This window comes from Phascolarctos cinereus, unplaced genomic scaffold, assembly GCF_003287225.1.
Source record: "Phascolarctos cinereus isolate Bilbo 61053 unplaced genomic scaffold, phaCin_HiC Scaffold_9;HRSCAF=440, whole genome shotgun sequence".
NCBI classification, from domain to species: Eukaryota; Metazoa; Chordata; class Mammalia; order Diprotodontia; family Phascolarctidae; genus Phascolarctos; species Phascolarctos cinereus.
Genome location: NW_027556402.1, coordinates 170,783,200 through 170,803,195, shown reverse-complemented (window position 1 = coordinate 170,803,195; position 19,996 = coordinate 170,783,200). Strand labels below are relative to the sequence as shown.

Below are 19,996 nucleotides of genomic sequence, written 5' to 3'. Positions count from 1 at the left end.
TTCTCTCTAAGCCAATTGCACTTCCTCCTACAGACCACTCAATCTTCCAATTTAGTATATTTTCATGGGCTGTCTTATCCTCTCATTCCTGGAATACTCTCCCTCCTTGTCCCTGCCTCCTCCTTCTTTGGCTTCTTTCAAGCCTTGGCTAAAATTCCCCTTTCTGAAAGAAACTTTGCCTAGGTCCCTTAATGTTAGTGTTTTCCATCTGAAACTATCTCCAATTTATCCTTACATATTTTGTTTATACAGAGTTGGTTTAATGTTATTTCTCCCATTAGACTGTGAGGTCAGAGATTCACTCTCTCTTTCCCTGCCCCTGTTTTCATCTTCCTAGTGTTACCATTATGTGATTTCTACTCTTTTTAATTTGAAATTTAATGTAGATGATATGACAGAAGAAATCCTGTATTCGCCATGTACAGGTTTTCCCTTTAGAAGTGATACCTGTCAGCATAATTCTGAATATCAACTTATCCATAATGATGGAGGTATATTTGCTTTTCCTTGTCATGCTGTAGGCCATATCACCCCTCTGAACTTTCATGGTTCAAGCTGTATATGAAATTAAATGTTGACTCAGAATGTTTCATGTCCCATCCATAGGTAAGAGTAACACAGTCCATCACTAAGACCAAGATAAAGTTGGATACTTTTCTTATTTTTTACATGTATATTACAACAGTGTGTAGTTTTAGATGTCTATATCAATATATATGCATATATATGTAATTCTGTCATATATGCCTTTTAACATTACTTCTTTGTCAATATTTTGACAAATTTAACAATTTTATTGTGCTCTGTTTCTGATAAGGAAACTAAGCATGTAAGATAAACTGTCATGTGATATTTAAGATTTTAAATAAATATATTGACTGCTACATAAGGAGCTATCCTTCTAAATCCCAAGTGGCTCATGACAAAAATATGTGGCCATACATGTTCAAACTTTTGGCCACAAGGGCTAATGAAACCATATATAGTGGCATGAAGAGCTCTATTAGTGGAAGGAATACCAACATCATTGAAAGCACAGATTTTTCTTTTTTTTTTTGTTTTATTTTTTGTTTTTGCTAGGCAGTGGGGTTAAGTGACTTGCCCAGGGTCACATGGCTAATAAGTGTTATGTGTCTGAGTCTGCATTTGAACTCAGGGCCTCCTGAATCCAGGGCCGGTGTTCTATCCACTGCACCACCTAGCTGCCCCACAAGCACAGATCTTTTTGAAGTCTTGAAGATATTTCAAAGTATATAAGTCTATACTTCAAGTATAGAAGATAAATATTCAATATGATCAAATATTCTGTTTTATCAAATTAATTAATTTTTTTATTTGTTTAATGTTTGAATGTTCACTGTGTGAGTTTTAGTCATATTATTTCATTATTGTTTATGAGTAATATACTCAGCATAAGAAATAATAAATTTCATCAGATGTTTTTAAATTGAAGCTAAGTTTTAAGACTTGTTCAGGCTTCCGGGAGCCCAGATGGCAGAGTGAAAAGGTAGTCGCTCTCACTGTCCCCTATCAACCTCTGAAAACCCAGAAAATATCAGCCCAGAAAAAAAAAACCCTGGAACACCTAAACTAGAAGAAAGACAAGGAGCAGCAGTGCAGCAGCCCAGCAAACGGGTCTCCCAGTGCCTCAGCAAACAAGGGGCCCCAGGCGGATAAGTACCCTGGCATTCATCTGAAAGGAGGTGAAGAAAACAACCTAAAGGCTTCCTAAAGCCCGCCTTGCTGATTCCAACCCAACACAGGTGAGCTGTAGGAGCCCTGAAGCCTCCAATTGTGAAGAAATCCTGAAGCCCAGGTGGTAGAGCAGGCAAACACCAACACCTGGACCTCCGAGTGCCTCAGTGAGCGGGGAACCGGTGGAAACCAGCTCAGAAAACCACCAGGTGCCTCGGCACTCACAAAGGAATCTCCCAGTGCATTAGCAGAAAGAGGGAGACAACACTGCAGGGGCCCCAGGCAGATAAACACCTGCAGCACCATCTAAAAGGAGCTGAAGAAAGCTAAAGGAAAGGAAAAGCAGGCAACCTAGAATTGCCTGAAAGTTCCAGCCTTGCTGATTCCAGCCCAACACAAGGTAAGCTGCCAGAAACCTACAGCCTCCAATTCCAGCATAAGAGGCCCCAGCAACAAAGCCAGTGACCAAGACCTAGGCTCCCAACACAAGAAGCTTGGGTCAGTACCCTCTGTTCCCCAGCAGGAGAGCTCAATCTCTTTAAAGGCCAGGGAATAAAGAAACACCATGAGTAAAAAGAAACGTACCATAGATTCATATTATGAGAAGAGTGAAGATCAAGACAGAAATTCTGAAGAGGACAACATTGTCAACAAACCCACATCTGCAACAACAAAAGGGAATATGAACTGGTCTGAAGCCCAAAAAGCCTTCTTAGAAGAGCTCAAGAAGGATTTTAATAGTCAAATGAGAGAGGTAAAGAGAGTCCTTCAAAAATACAATTGGCCAATTGGAAAAAAAATACACTGAAGAAAACAAGTCCCTAAAAAACACAATTGGCCAATTGAAGAAGGAAGGACAAAAAAACAGAAGAGTACACTGAAGAAACAAGTCCCTAAAAAACACAATTGGCCAGTTGAAGAAGGAAGTACAAAAACTAACAGAAGAAAACAATCTGTTAAAAACTAGAATTGGACAAATGGAAACTAATGTCTCTATGAGAGAGCAAGAATCAGTCAAACAGAAACAAAAAAATGAAAAAATAGATGAAAATGTAAAATACCTCATCAGTAAAACAACCGACCTGGAAAATCGACTCAGGAGAGACAATTTAAAAATTATTGGACTACCTGAAAATCATGATGAAAAAAAGAGCCTGGACAGTATCTTTCAGGAAATCATAAAGGAAAACTGCCCAGAAGTCCTAGAACCAGAAGGGAAAATAACCATAGAAAGAATCCACCGATCACCACCTGAAAGAGATCCCAAATTGACAACCAAGAAATATAATAGCAAAATTCCAAAATTACCAGATGAAAGAGAAGGTGCTGCAAGCAGCCAGAAAGAAAGAATTTAAATATCATGGAACCACAGTCAGGATTACACAGGACCTTGCAGCTTCTACATTAAAAGACGCAGGGCATGGAACATGATATTCCAAGGCAAAGGAGCTTGGAATGCAGCCAAGGATCAATTACCCAGCAAAAATGAGCATCATTTTTCAAGGGAGGAGGTGGATATTCAACGAAATAGGAGACTTCCAAACTTTCCTGATAAAAAGACCAGAGCTCAACAAAAAATTTGATCTTCAAGTACAGGACTCAAGAAGGACTTAAAAAGGTAAATGGGACAGAAGGATACAATATATTGATAATAAGGGGGGGGCCGATTAAACCCCTACAAGGGAATATGAGACTTGCAACCCTTGAGAACTGTATTGTTATTACACCTTGTTAAAGGAGTATACATAAAGAGGGTGGATATTAGTTGACTTTGATGTAATGATAAAAAAAAATCTAATCAAGTGGGTTAAATGGATCCAAATAAGTGGATCAATCTGATCTTAGAAAAGTACTGAGAAAGGAGGAGGCAAACAAGGATAAATTACATTACAGGAAAAGACACAAAATCCTATTGCAGCAGAGGGAAAGGAGGAGAGGAGGATCATGGTTTGAACCTTACCTTCATCAGATTTGGCTCAAGAAGGGCATAACATAATCAGTTAGGTATAGAAATCTAACTTGCCCTATAGGCAGTAGGAGGGAAAAGGGGAAAGAAAAGGGAGGGGGAAAGAAAAGGGAGGGGGAAAGAGGGAGAAGCAGCAGTAAGACTAAAGGGGAAGAAAAGGGAAAGGGATAATAAAAGGGGGAAGGGACTGAAGGAGGTGGTGGTCAAAAGCAAAACACTAGTGAAGGGGGAAAGGAAAAAGGAGAAAGAAAAGCATAAATGGGGGGAAAAGGATGGAGAAAAAGACACAGATAATCATAACTGTGAATGTGAATGGGATGAACTCTCCCATAAAATGGAAAATTGCAGAATGGATTAAAAACCATAATCCTACAATATGTTGTTTACAGGAAACACATTTGAAAAAGAGTGACACATACAGGGTAAAGGTAAAAGGCTGGAGCAGAATATATTATGCATCAGCTGAAGTAAAAAAGCAGGGGTAGCAATCCTGATCTCAGACAAAGCAAAAGCAAAAATAGATCTAATCAAAAGAGATAAGGAAGGAAACTACATCCTGCTAAAAGGCACCATAGACAATGAAGTAATATCATTACTAAACATATATGCACCAAATGGTATAGCATCCAAATTCTTACAGGAGAAGTTCAGGGAGTTACAGGAAGAAATAGACAGCAAAACTATCCTAGTGGGGGACCTGAACCTCCCCTCTCTGCACTAGATAAGTCTAACCACAAAAAACAAGAAAGAAGTTAAGGAGGTGAATAGAACATTAGAAAAGTTAGGTATGATAGACCTCTGGAGAAAACTGAATGGGGATAGAAAGGAATATACTTTTTTCTCGCAGTACATGGCACATACACAAAAATTGACCATGTACTAGGGCATAAAAACCTCACAATCCAATGCAGAAAGGCAGAAATATTAAATGCATCCTTTTCAGATCATGATGCAATAAAAATTATATGTAATAAAGGGCCATGGAAAGATAGACTAAAAAATAATTGGAAACTAAATAATCTAATCCTAAAAAATGATTGGGTCAAACAACAAATCATAGAAACAATCAATAATTTCATTCAAGAGAATGACAATAATGAGACAACATACCAAAACCTATGGGATGCAGCAAAGCAGTTCTTAGGGGAAGTTTTATATCTCTAAATGCTTACATAAATAAAATAGAAAAAGAGGAGATTAATGAATTGGGCATACAACTAAAAAAACTAGAAAAAGAACAAATTAAAAATCCTCAACTAAACACCAAATTAGAAATATTGAAAACCAAAGGAAAAATTAATAAAATTGAAATTAAGAAAACTATTGAACTAATAAATAAAACTAAGAGCTGGTTTTATGAAAAAACCAATAAAATAGATAAGCCTTTGGTTAATTTAATTAAAAAAAGAAAGAAGAAAACCAAATTACTAGTATCAAGAATGAAAAGGGCAAGCTACCACCAAGGAAGAGGAAATTAAAACAATAATTAGGAATTATTTTGCCCAACTATATGCCAACAAATTTGACAATCTTAGTGAAATGGATACATATTTACAAAAATATAAATTGCCCAGATTAACCGAAGAGGAAGTAAAATACTTAAATAACCCCATCTCAGAAAAAGAAATTGAACAAGCCATTGATGAACTCCCTAGGAAAAAATCTCCAGGGCCAGATGGATTTACATGTGAATTCTATCAAACATTTAAAGAACAATTAATTCCAATACTATATAGACTATTTGGGAAAATAGGTGAAGAAGGAGTCTTACCAAATTCTTTTTATGATACAAATATGGTGTTGATACCTAAACCAGGAAGAGTCAAAATAGAGAAAGAAAATTATAGACCAATTTCTCTAATGAATATAGATGCAAAAATTTTAAACAAAATACTAGCAAGTAGATTGCAGCAACTTATCACAAGAATAATACACTATGACCAGGTAGGATTTATACCAGGAATGCAGGGTTGGTTCAATATTAGGAAAACTATCAGCATCATTGAGCATATCAACAACAAAACCAACAGAAACCACATGATCATCTCAATAGATGCAGAAAAAGCTTTTGATAAAATACAACACCCATTCCTATTAAAAACACTAGAAAGCATAGGTATAAATGGAATCTTCCTTAAAATAATAAATAGCATATATCTAAAACCTTCAGCAAGCATTATATGTAATGGGGACAGGCTAGAAGCATTTCCAATAAGATCGGGGGTGAAACAAGGATGTCCATTATCACCACTGTTATTCAATATTGTACTGGAAACCTTAGCTTTAGCAATAAGAGAAGAAAAAGAAATTGAAGGCATTAGAATAGGCAAAGAAGAAACAAAGCTATCACTCTTTGCAGATGACATGATGATATACTTAGAGAATCCTAGAGAATCAAGTAAAAAACTACTTGAAATAATAAACAACTTTAGCAAAGTTGCAGGCTATAAAATAAACCCACATAAATCATCAGCATTTCTATATATTACCAACAAAGCCCAACAGCAAGAGATAGAAAGAGAAATCCCATTTAAACTTACTGTAGACATTATAAAATATTTAGGAGTCTACCTCCCGAAACAAACCCAGGAACTCTATGAACACAATTACAAAACACTTTTCACACAAATAAAATCAGATCTAAATAATTGGAAAAACATCAGTTGCTCATGGGTAGGCCGAGCTAATATAATAAAAATGACAATCCTACCTAAGCTAATTTACTTATTCAGTGCCATACCAATCAAACTACCAAAAAATTATTTTATAGAGTTAGAAAAAATAATAACAAGATTCATTTGGAAAAACAAAAGGTCCAGAATATCAAAGGAACTAATGAAAAGAAATGCAGGGGAAGGTGGCCTAGCAATTCCAGATCTTAAATTGTATTATAAAGCAGTCAAAACTGCTTGGTACTGGCTAAGAAATAGGGAGGTGGATCAGTGGAATAGGTTAAATATGCAAGACACAGTAGTCAATGACTATAGTAATCTATTATTTGATAAACCCAAAGACCCCAGCTTCTGGGATAAGAACCCACTCTTTGAAAAAAACTGCTGGGAAAACTGGAAAAGAGTATGGCAGAAACTAGGCATAGACCCAAATCTCACACCATATACCAAAATAAAGTCAAAATGGGTTCATGACTTAGATATAAAGGCTGATACCATAAGTAAACTGGGAGAACAAGGAATAGTTTACCTATCAGATCTATGGAGAACAGAAGAATTCATGACCAAACAGGAGATAGAGAACATTATGAAAAGCAAAATGGATAATTTTGATTACATTAAATTGAAAAGTTTTTGCACAAACAAAGCCAATGCAACTAAGATTAGAAGGAAGGTAGAAAATTGGGAAAGAATTTTTACAACCAGTCTCTCTGATAAAGGCCTCATTTCTAAAATATATAGAGAATTAAGACAAATTTATAAGAACACAAGCCATTCCCCAATTGATAAATGGTCAAAGGATATGAACAGACAGTTCTCAGATGAAGAAATTAAAGCCATCTATAGTCATATGAAAAAATGCTCTAAATCGTTATTGATTAGAGAAATGCAAATCAAAACAACTCTGAGGTACCACATCACACCTATCAGATTGGCCAACATGACAAAACAGGAAAATGATAAATGTTGGAGAGATGTGGGAAAATTGGAACACTAATACATTGTTGGTGGAGTTGTGAAATGATCCAACCATTTTGGAGAACAATTTGGAACTATGCCCAAAGGGCTACAAAAATGTGCATACCCTTTGATCCAGCAATAGCACTTCTAGGGCTATATCCCAAAGAGATCAAACAAATGCGAAAAGGACCCACATCTACAAAAATATTCATAGCAGCTCTTTTTGTGGTGGCAAAGAATTGGAAATTGAGAGGATGCCCATCAATTGGGGAATGGCTGAGCAAGTTGTGGTATATGAATGTAATGGAATACTATTGTGCTGTAAGAAATGATGAACAGGCTGACTTCAGAAAAACCTGGAAAGACTTATATGGGCTGATGCTGAGTGAAGTGAGCAGAACCAAGAGGACTTTGTACACAATAACAGACACATTATGCAATGACTAAGATTGTTAAACTAAACCTTTCTCAGCATTATGAGGATCTAAGACATTTCCAGAGGCCTCGGGATGAATAATGCTGTTCACATTCAAAGAAAGAACTATGGAAGTCGAATCACTATCACTTATTTTTACCTTCTGTTGAGTTTTGTTTCCTCTTTCTGATGGTTCCTGGTATTGGTTTTAATTTTCACTTACAACTTCACTAATGTGAAAATATGTTTAATGGGTATGTAAATGTAAAGCCTATATCAGATTGTGCGCTGTCTTGGGGAGGGTGGGGGGGAGGAAAAGGGAGAAAAATTTTCAACTCAAAAGCATATGGAAAAAAATTAAAAAATTTAAAAAAAAAAGACTTGTTCAGATAAATCCTCTTGGTGCCCTTCATTTAATAAGCAAATTAGGTAGTTTATACATTATTATATTATATATAATATATTATTATATGTTATACATTACATTTTCAGTTTTCTAGTTAATGCTTGCTCAGGAACTAAGTGGCTCTGATAGCCTGTAAGAGTTAGCAAGCTGCCTAAAGTTTGTAAACTACTTTTGGGGGGAATTGATGCCTTGAGAAAATGTGAATGAATGCAGAGGAGCTGAAATGCAGTGGGTTTTGTGTCAATGGGAGTTATTGTGTGGCCAGGAGAAGCCTTCTCACATTGTTCCTATTGCTCTTTAGCATGTGAGAAGCAGTGAGCATGAGCATTTCAGTGCCCATGAACATAGTCCGATGGAGGTCCAAATGCATCCTAGGTCTGGTGCCTTTTTTTCTTTCTTACAGATGCATTGATAAGAGATGATCGAATTTCTAAATCAGGCAAGAAGTAGGAACCAACAGAAATCTCTTGTTTCTGGATTTTGTTTCCAATATTCCCCTGAGTTTGCAGGTGGGAGTACTGACACTGCCATCAATAGCATTAATATTCAGTTTAACACAAAGCACTAAACTATATGGAATTTGCAACAATAACAACAACAAATAGTGCTGAGTATTGGGGAATGAGGAGAGAGCAGGGAAACATTCCTGACAACTAATCCTTTGAAATTTTCCAAATATGTTTGGGTAATAATGCTAGAAAATAAAAGATATAGAAGTAGTACTATACTAACAGAGGTTAATTAGGTATTTTTTCATTTCTTATTTATATGGTATTTATTACTTAAATAATTTTACTTTCTATTAGTATATCATATTTCACTGAAGAAAATATAGTTCTTTAACTATTCAGCAAAATGGAGAAGTTTTAAATGTATTTATGCTATATGTACAGTATTTTCCATTTCCATACTAAATGTCTTATAATTCTGAAGTGTGCCAGTTAAAAATTAAGGAAATTATTGCTACCTGTAAATAGTACTCAGCTAAAGGCTAATCTTTACTTAGTTGGTACGTAATTAAAGAACATTTCTCCAACAAAAATAGATATGCATATTACTGGCGAACATTTTTTCTACAAATTTTTATGGTTGAACTATAATTGTACCTTTACATGTAAAGTAATTGGGCTTTTATTTAATACAATGATTATTAATCTTGCTATTCTTGCCAGAATATGGCAAACCCAAATATACCTGATACATCAGTCATGAACTATCACTTTGCCGTTACCATCCTAGACTCCCCCTCAGCTCCTTTGGCTTTGGGACAGCAGAAGTACTGGCAGATTAGGTTTACCACTGAGTTGCCTCTCTAGGTAACATATCTTCCTTTTCCTTCAGCTTAACAGCACTCTTGGAAATACTATAATGCAGTACATTTGTTAAATACCTACTGTGTGCAAAGCACTGTGCTAGTAATTGGGTAGGTACAAAATTTAGCTAAGGGTCAATTGGCATATGCTATAATAGGTGATATTTAATAAGTTCATTAGAGAATTTCAAAATAAAGTGTTAGATGAAGTCTTCAGGAGAATCAAGAAAAATTTCTTGAATATGGTGTCAGGTTGGAAAGACATTCAGCCAAGTGAAGAAAAGGAAAAGGAGGGCATTGCAAGTACAGGGAGCAATATGAACAAAGGCCTAGAGGCATAAGAGCACAGAGAGTGATACCCATAGCTCTCCCTCAGTGGAAGAGGGTGACATGCTGTGAAGTTAAAGAAGCAGCATGGTATCAGATTCCTGGGCAAGGAGTTTGAACTTCTTTCAGCAGGTAATTAAGACTTCATTGAAGACCTCTGAGCACATTAGTGACATGAAGATGGTAGGCACTCTAAAGTTTACAAACCATTTTACAGACATTGTTTTATTTGGTCCTTTGAGGTATGTGTTACTATTATCCCTTTTTTACAGATGAAGAAATCAAGACCAAGACTAAGAAAGGTTGCATTACTTCTCCATGATTTTTAAATGTTTGAAACAGAATTTGTACCTTTTTCTTTCTGATATTAGATCCAGACGACAGAACACTTGGCTACTCTGTCTCTCAATAACTTGATCTCTGAGTGAAAAAAAAATTACTTTGTGGTGTGAGAGATGGATTATTGACGAGGAAGACCCATCAGGTCTTTTGCTTTTGTAAAGTATATATAATAATGAGGTCTTAGTCTATGGTGGTTGCCATGTGAATTAAGAGGAAGTGAAGGGTGGAGATGCCAGGAAGATGGAACTAGTAGAACTTGGTAAGGGAAGGATAACTGAAAGGTTACAAACAGAAGAATCTTCTAAATGATAGTTCTGTGGACAGAAATAGTAGAATGAAAAGGGAAATGAGAGTTAGAAGGGAAAGATAATGAGGTCAGTTTGGGAGGTGCTGAGTTTGAAGTAGCAGTGAGGCAGAGATATCGGGCTAAGAGGTAAGAGATAAGAAATTTGAAGCTCATATAAAGATTTAGGAAGCATTTATATAGATGTTGTAGTTCACATCATGGAAGTGAATGAATGCCAAAGCAAATATAAGCAGGTGAGAAGATTGAGGGCAGATATTCTGTTAAGAAAAAGGTTGAAGAGCCAGCAAAGGAGATGAAGGAGTATTTAGAGAGATATTACAAGAGTATGATGTGTCTGAAACTAAGTATCCAGCAGAAAGAATAATCAACAGCATTGAAAAAAGCTGTGAATTAAGATGTGACTGGTGATCTGAGAACAGTTTCTGGAGAGTGGCATAGATTCTATAAAAGTTTAAGAAGAGAATGACTAATAAGTATGTAACACCATTGAGTACTGACAGATTATTCCAGGATTTTAGCAATGACGGGAGTGAATAGAGAAAGGCACTACTAATACTAGTAAGAAATGAGAAACGTATATAAATTTTCTGAAAGATATAAGTTAAATGAATGAATGAAAAAGCACTTATTAAATGCTTACCATATGCCAACCACTGTTCTAAGCACTGGGGATGCAAATAGAAAAAGTAAGGCAGATTTTGCTCTCAAGGATCTTGGGTGCGGCCAGCAAGCTGGATGGGGTACAATTCCCTGACAACCTAGCTTGCTCCATAGCTTCCGAAGCCCTGAATTACTTTTCATAATCCTTTTTCTTAAACAAATTTTCTTCCAACCCTTACTCCTTACATACATATTGTGTCCAATATTTTGAACTTTTTATCAGTAGCAATTGGATATTTATTTCTTTATATGTAGTTTGGCCTATGATTAAAGGAAATAACTTTTAATTTGAGGAATCATACTATACTATGAAATCGGAGGTCATTTAAACAAAAGATATAGTTTCATACTTACTATGAATGAGGGCTCTGAAAAAATTTTTTCTAAATACTCAGCAATGATTTAGATTTCTAAAATTTCACCGTGTTCATTGATTTGGGTTAATTTGAACATCTGGCACTGCCTAATAGTGTCTCTGCTTTCTCTTTCAAGATCCTAAACAAAACCCTTCTTCTGGTTCCTGCTTATTGCCTCTTCCCATGCTTTTGCTAATTTAAAAGTTGATGTTTGTCATAGAAATTGTTCTGAAGTGTTCTGCCATATCTTATGACAATATAGTAAATTAGGGCAATTCTAATAGACTTTTGTTTGCAGAAAGCTACCTCCCTTCAGTATATTTGCAGCAGAAATTCTAACTACCCAGGAAACTGCAACATTCAGTCTACCCAAAGACAATTTTTTAAAAACCTGTTGCAATTAAAATTAATTTGCCACAAATTGCAAGGTTTTGTATTGTTCAATTGATTTGGAATTTTTCTTTCTGTTATTCAGTACTTCCAGTGCTTGATACTTTTCTCTTTATGAGGGAACATCTCCATGTCTCTTGCCTACTATTTGTTTCCATTTTTATTTAATCCTGTTAATTTCTTATTTCCTATTTCTTTTTTTTCTTTTATCTTTTCACTTTCCTCCCTTATGTTTTCTGTCCAAAACACTAATTTAAATTCACATTCTTTAAGAGCCTGCTATATGTCTAGGATTTTATAAGGTATTATGTTGAGGGTCAGAACATACCAAAGAGGCCTCAGTTTCTGATTTTGCAAAATGAGGAAGTGGGACTGGATGATTTCTGAGGTCCCTTCCAGCTCTAAATTTATGATCCCCAAATATAAATGCCTCATTTATTCAGCATCATTCAGGATGAATTGTTAAGCATAAGTGAATTATTTAGATAACTGAAGCTTACTCTTTTAATGACATACACAGATATTTTGAAAATTTTGGCAGTCTTTCTAAAATGTATCATACATTTCATTGACATTAAATAGCATTTAGCATAATTTAACCTTGATGACTCAGAGTTATCATTGTAAGCATAGCACAATCATCATTTATTATGCACCTGTTAGGTGCCAGATACTGTGTCAAGTGCTGGAGATACAAAGACAAAAATGAAACAGTCTTCCCCCAGAAGAAGCTTATGTCCTACTGCACGAATCAAGAGGCACACATATATCAATATATACAAAATATATACCAAGTAAATAAGGCCCTGCTAACTGGGGAGATCAGAAAAGGCCGCATAGTGGCCCTAGACCTGAGTTTTTAATGACTTTAGGTTTTCCAAGATGTAGGGGTAAAGAGAAAGTACATCCCAGACATGTGAGGACTCACCATGGAAAGGCATGAAAGTAGGAAATGGAATGGTGTTGTCACAGTGCTAGACTGCAGAATGCACTAGAAAGAAGGCTGGGCCTCTGGTGGAATATCTGGATCTCAGTATAAGTACACCACTAACTAGTCATATGATCTCAGTCAAGACACTTGACCTTTTCTGTACCCATTTGTAAAATGAAGTCAGTGGACCAGGTAATCTCTACTCTTTTTTGGCTTTTTTAGGCAATTAGGGTTAAGTGACTTGCCCAGGATCACACAGCTAGTAAGTGTCAAGTGTTTGGTCTGAGGCTGGATTTGAACTCAGGTCCTCCTGACTTCAGGGCCAGTGCTCTATCCACTGCGCCACCTAGCTGCCCTGAGGGACCAGATAATCAGTAGGGTTCCTTTCAGCACTACCATTCTGTGATTCTAATATAGTAATGGGCTTATGGACAATTAAGGATTATAGGTCTCTATGTTCCTATAATAAACAATACCAAACTGCTTTTTTCTTCCATTTCCCTCCATTGTCATTTTTTCCTTCTCACTATTCCTCAGGGTCTCCTCAGCCACTCTTAAAGAATTGCCTTACTTAATAGGTAATTCTGAATCATTGGGCCTGAAGGCTGTAGCAATTATTTTCCTCGAAGCTGAAGAGCCCTTTTTTTTTCCCCTTCTAGGTTTGTGTTGCAGATTGCTAAGTTGTCAGAGTTCTGACTCCTGAATAAATGAGATTTCATGGTGTGTTCTTATCCTCAACAATGTCATAGTATTGTTGAAGAGATAAAACTAATGAACCTGAAATGATTTCAGAAAAAAAACATAAGGCGGACCACAATCAAATACTAAAATATGTTGTAGAGTATGTGAAATGCAGTAATAATATAAGAATACTGACTTTAAAAAAAATACCAGAATACACATATCCAAATTACTATTTGAGTGCTACAGCCCAAAAAACACTGAACTGGGAAGCAGGAGAGCAGAGCTTTAGTCCTCTTTGCTATTAATTAGCTTCATGATCTGGGGTAAGTCACTTAATTTTTGTGGGCTTTCATTTCCTCATCTATGAAATGGAGTTTAACTAGTAGATTCTAGGAGCACCTTCCAATTCTAAAATTATCTTATTCAGAGAATTATAGATTAGGTTTAAGCAAGGATCTCTTATTTTTGCTTATTTAAGAAAATTACAGATAATGGAAAATCCTTTGATTGTGTATACACTTAATTATGATTAATATAGTCCTGCCCTATTAAAAATCAACATGGGGGCAGCTAGGTGGCACAGTCGATAGAACTCTAGCCTTGAAGTCAGTAGGACCTGAGTTCAAAGCTGACCTCAGACACTTGACACTTAACTAGCTGTGTGACCTGGGCAAGTCACTTAACCCCAATTGCCTCACCAAAAAGCAAAAAAAAAAAAAATCAATACAGGAAGATCGATGAATAGGAGTCTAATCTGGATTTAATAGGAGGCCAATTGCCCAGTATTATGTAGGAATGTCCAAAAGTGATGCAGAGAAGGCTAGTATACTAAACTGAAGTTTCTGGAGTAATGCATGTCCTATAATGCTATATCTAAAGGTAAAAGGATGAATCCTTGATTCGTCGGCCAGGAAGCATTTCATGTGCAAAAAGGTATATAAATGGAAACTATAGATGGTGTGTAAATAGCCACCTGTCCTATTAGCATTTGGGATTAGAATGTTAGATGCCTAAACTCCTTTTTTTTTGCATTGTTTTCTATTTTTTCATTCTTTTGGATTTGTTTTACAGTGTCTTGATTTCTCATAAAGTCACTAACTTCTAATTGCTCCATTCTAATTTTTAAGGAAGTATTTTCTTCAGTAAGCTTTTGGACTTCCTTTTCCATTTGGCCAATTTTGCTTTTTAGGCCGCTCTCCTCATTGGCATTTTGGACCTCTTTTGCCATTTGGGTTAGTCTATTTTTTAAGGTGTTATTTTCTTCAGTATTTTTCTGGGTCTCCTTTAGCAAGCTGTTGACTTGTTTTTCATGATTTTCTGGCATCACTCTCAGTTTTTCCTCTACTTCTCTTACTTGCGTCTCAAAATCCTTTTTGAGCTCTTCCATGGCCTGGGACCAATTCATATTTTTCTTGGAGGCTTTGGATGTAGGAGCTTTGACTTCTGGTTGTTTGTTTTGATTTTCTTTGTCACCAAAGTAAGATTCTATGGTCTGACTCTTCTTTACACTGCTTGCTCATGATCTCAGACAATTACTTGAGTTATAAACTCTTTGTTAAGGTAGGGGTCTGCTTCCAAGTGTGGAGAATGTACTGTCCCAAGCTTCGGGGGTTTTGTGCAGCTGTTTTCAGAGATACTTCTAGGGACCTGTAAATTTTCCATTCTTCCAAGGTGGTATGATCAAGGGAGAGTGTTTACTTCTTTCCTGGCCTGTGCTCTGGTTTGTGAGTGACCACAAGCACTCTTTTAGGCCTTGGAACTGTGAGGAGGATTTCTTCTTCACCACCACAAGCTCCACCATTCCAGCGCTCCTCCTCACCCCAGGACCACCACCCAGAACTGTGACCCAGATCCAAGTATGGGCAAAGCAAGAGAATCCTGCACCAGCAGAAAGATCCCTGCAATCCCCCTCTGATCAGCCACTCAATTCCCCCTCAGTCTGTGGGCCAGAAGCTCAGGAAGCAGCCGCCACCCTGTGCAAAGCTCAGGGACTGGGGCTGGGACCCTGTGGTTCTCTCTCACCACAGACACAGACTTTTCCTACTGACCTTCTAAGTTGTCTCTGGCTTTTGTGGGTTGAGAAGTCTGGAAACCACCACAGCTGCCTGCAATTCAGTCCTCTGAGGGCTGCTCCAGGTTTGCTAAGGCCTGCCTTGCCTGCACACCCACACCAAACTGCACTCCTGTCCCTACCCAGTGTGATATACCTTTCCAGTCAACCATCCAGGCTGTCTTGAGCTGTAAATTTGTTTCACTCCATCTTTTTGTGGGTTCTGCTGCTTTACAATTTGTTTAGACCCATTTTTTATAGATATTTGGAGGGGTTAGGGGGAGAGCTCAAGCAAATCACTGCTTTTGCTCTGCCATCTTGGCTACGCCCCCCTCTTTTTTTTTTTTTTGGTGAGGCAGAGTTAAGTGACTTGCCCAGGGTCACAGAGCTAGTAAGTGTCATGTTTCTGAGGTTGGATTTGAATTCAGTTCCTCCTGACTCCAAGGCAGGAGCTCTATCTTCTGCACCACCTAGCTGCCCCTCTATTAGCTTCTTTACTGCTGTCTTCCAACATACCAAGCCTTCTTTATCCTTCAAATATGTTGTTAATTCTGCCTTCAAGTTATCATCCCTATACCTATATTGCCTTTTGTAGTCAAACTCCTCAAAAAGACTGTTGACATGCATTGCTTCCATTTCTTCAGATATTATTTCCCAACTCCTTACATTGCTCTAAAATCTACTTCACCACTATACTCAAACTGCTTTCTATAAGGTCACTAATATCTGATCCAATGGCCATTTTTCAGTTCAGTTTTCATTAATCATTCCTTTTTCTTTGGCTTCAATGACATTACTACTTTTTAGTTTTCCTTCTACACATCTGACTAATCCTCAATTTCCTTTGCTGGATTATCATCTATCTCCCACCCATTAAATATGAGCTCCCTCCAAGGATCTATTTTGGGCCATTTTCTCTTTCTCTGTACTAAATTCATTAGATGTTGAGAGTAATATATGTCATAGCCCCCTTGCTTCTCCCACATCCTGCCCCAGTTAGATGTAAAAGCAGAGAATCCCTAGCATAGTGCTCTGCACATAGTACATACTTAAAAAATTTATTGGATTGAGTATTTCCCTTTGAAGTAGTTACCTTATAAGTCTACACATCTGTTTCAAAGATACTGCAGTTGCTCAAAATATTTTTGGAACTATGCCATTGGAAGGTCCTTTGGAGCCAGTTCTCAAACCATATAAGAATAACAACCTAATTATTCTATAGCCTACCTTGATTTTTACCAAAAACAATGCTATTCTATATGATTGCTCTTCTACTTTTCCCAGCTTGGTGCCAAAAAACTTTTGACTCTTAGAACTAACATTAGTTGCTTGTCCTGCCAACTGCTTATATTCTAGTGCAAAAGAGTTATTAACCTGCAATCCATGAACTTAAAAAAAAAGATAACTGTTTCCTTATAATTGACTTCCTTCATAATCATATGTATTTTATTTTACACATTTAAAAACATTAGTCTAAGAAAAGGTCTTAGGCTTCAGACTGCCTAAATGTTAAAGACACAAAAAGCTTAAGAACTCTTGTTCTAAGGAATGTGACTCTCTGGCCCTTAATGCAAAGGGAAATATGGAAAGAAAGAAATTGCTATGGGCTGAAATAAATAAAATTACTTAAAATAATTAAATATTTAAAAATTATTTTTAATTCTTTAATTACTTAAAATAAAATTACTTATTTATATAAGTCCCGAAGGATGGATAAACTCTGAATAGGTGAACTAAGAGGCTAGTGACAGTCAAGAGACAGCACGAGGAAAGATACAATAGAATTGGATATAGGAAATGGAGTGTAAGAAAAATATTTTATTAATTTCGTTGAGGCTTTACCATTTGGCAGAGGAGTAGAAAATATGGTTAGAGGGGCAGCTAGGTGGTGCAGTGGATAAAGCACTGGCCCTGGAGTCAGGAGGACCTGAGTTCAAATCCGGTCTCAGACCAGGCATTTGACACTTGCTAGCTGTGTGACCCTGAGCAAGTCACTTAACCCCAATTGCCTTGCCAAAAAAAAAAATGGCTAGAGATTAATCGATGGAGCCAGAATGAAAGCCTTGAATATAAGAATGAAAAATTTGGACTTGATACTGTAAATACTATTGCATTATAGATTCTTAGTAGGGGAGAGGTACAGGGTATGTTGGGAGTTTTGTTGGGTAGTTGTAATAGCTTACATTTATTAGTGCTTTATGGTTTACAAAGGACTTTCCTCTCAACTGTGTAAGGTAGGCAGTATAGATATTATTATCTTCATTTTACAATGAAGGCTCTAAGGCCTAGAGAACTTATTTTAATTGATCGTGATTTTACAGCTGATAAATTTCAGAGCTAGGTCTTCTGACTTTAACCCTAGTGCTTTTTCCACTGAGAATGTCTATGAATTTTTTTTAACAGCATTTCATCCACTGGTTGCATTCATTAACTGTGTGCCTTGTTTGTTCAGAGCATTGTGCTAGGGAAATACAGAGTAAGAAGGTGAATAAAGCAAAGTCTTTGATCTCAGAAAGCTTTTAGTTTGTATAGTTGATGTGAAAGGTACACAAGTAACTGTATTCAAATGCATAAATTTTGTTGTTAGTGCTAATAATAACTCATGTGCCTTATCATGACAGCCCAGTAAGACATGACAGCCCACATTATTACTGACCCTATTTTTACAATGAAGAAATGAAAGTTTAGAGAAATTAAATGACTTACTCCGAAGTGTCAGAGTTAGGCTGCACCTCCCAAACTGACTCCTGGTTTAGCACTTTTCTGTTACACCAAGAATGTTTACTAAATAATGTATGCTAACCTAACCCTATCCAAAATCATAGCTAAAGTATATGGCAGTTTGAAGTTTGCCAAGTGCTTTACCACTTAATTCTTCCCGCTGAATTTTTCTATGTGATAGTGGAATGGTGACCATGATACTGGTAGCCAGGTAAGTAGTCTAAAAGAATTAAGGACAGATAGAGACCTTAGAAAATTCAAAGCTTTGTGTATAAAAGAAATCCATTATATTTTTCCTCTCATTTCTAATCATTTTTTATTTGATTTTCACATTACTTTAGTTATATACAGGTACAGAAGTTCTAAAAACTGTACCTATAGTAATTTTCCAGTTATTCAGAGTCACTCTGATTCAGTCACTATATAAAGAAAGACTGTGCAAATTAGTTTGAATGAAAGTTAAGAATAATATTAATTTCTAGTAACTTGTTTTCATTCTGCTTGTTATTGTTGATCACTAAGTGTATTTGGGCTTCTTTATTTTAATAATCCAGTAGTACCAATTGAAAAGATAGAGAGGGATGCATGATTGTCATATTCTTTGTTGTGGGGTGAACCAGTTACTTTTTGTGGGATTAATAGTGCATTTATTTGTAGCAATTTTTTAAATTACTTCTGAAGATTGCTATCCATTCTCAGTTTTTTGCAACTACTATTTTCCCAGGTTTTATCTATAAGGAAAATGTTTAGGGTCGAGGAAATGATTTATTCTGGTGATAACTTATTACTAACCTGCAGTTTTCCCATTATTAAAGTGTTGGGTAGAACAGAATAATAATATGTTAGAGCTGGAAAGAGCTTTAGAGATTCTCTAGTCCAACCTCTTCGTTTTACAGATGATGAAATGGAGATTGAAAGATTGATGGTATGCAGTGAAAAATCTCAAAGGTCCCTCCAGCTTTAAAATTCTGTGAATAATTCAGCCAAGCATAGAAAATACATATGGACTGATATGGATGGGAGAAAATAGAATCAAGAAAACTGTATAAACAATAGCTACCACATCAGTTAGAAGAACAACAAAAAAAGATCCAAAATTGAATATGATATAATTATAATGACCAAAGCTGGCCACTGAGAACAGATGAGAAAACAAACTTCCTTTCCTTTTTTGAGGAAATGGGAGATTACAGGTGCAACGTTATATGTGATCTCAGACTTGATTTGTTGGTTGGTTTGGCTGAACCGCTTTTGTTTTCTTCACTTTTTAATGTCTTTCTGATTGGGAAAAACTGGAGGGACGCTTTAAGAAATTAAAGTGATGTGAAAACAAATATAACAATAAAAACCACAAATTTGAAAATAAAACAATTCCATGAATCTTAAAGACAAAAACAACAAAACAAACAGCCTCAACAACAACAACTGGTTTTGGCCACCAACCACTTCCATACTCAAGTGTTGGAAAGCACTACAGAGATTCCAGGACAGGGCATGGATTCTGTTTCACAAAGAGTATTTCCAGTAATTACATACTGAATGAACTGGTTTTATAAGACTGCTTCAATTTTTCTTTTTCCAATATTCTCCACAGGTATTACTGTGTTTCTCCCGGGATACATCTGTATTAGGACACTTTGCCTATAATAGTGCTTCACCACCAAAGTCATACATAAGAGGTAAAAATGCAACTGATATAAAGAGAGCATTTTTTTTAAGACTTAAGCTTTAATTGCTTAAAATTGCCCTAAAATTTTTAGTATATCTTGTACAGATTTACCAAAAATTATTTGTTTTTTGCA

At 36.3% G+C, this 19,996-nt stretch overlaps 1 protein-coding gene across 3 annotated transcripts in view; it reads left to right on the top strand.

The window, feature by feature from the left end:
* Window positions 1–19,996, top strand: part of TBC1D19 (TBC1 domain family member 19) — a 126,658-nt gene that overhangs the window by 70,697 nt on the left and 35,965 nt on the right. For all 3 annotated transcript variants that reach the window (XR_002325617.2, XM_020992260.2, XM_020992254.2), the window contains one exon: window positions 19,789–19,873. Coding sequence is in view for 2 of the 3 variants with exons in the window: in XM_020992260.2 (XP_020847919.1) it covers window positions 19,789–19,873 (85 nt within the window). In the remaining variant the exon portion in view is untranslated. The remainder of the gene's footprint in view (window positions 1–19,788; window positions 19,874–19,996) is intronic.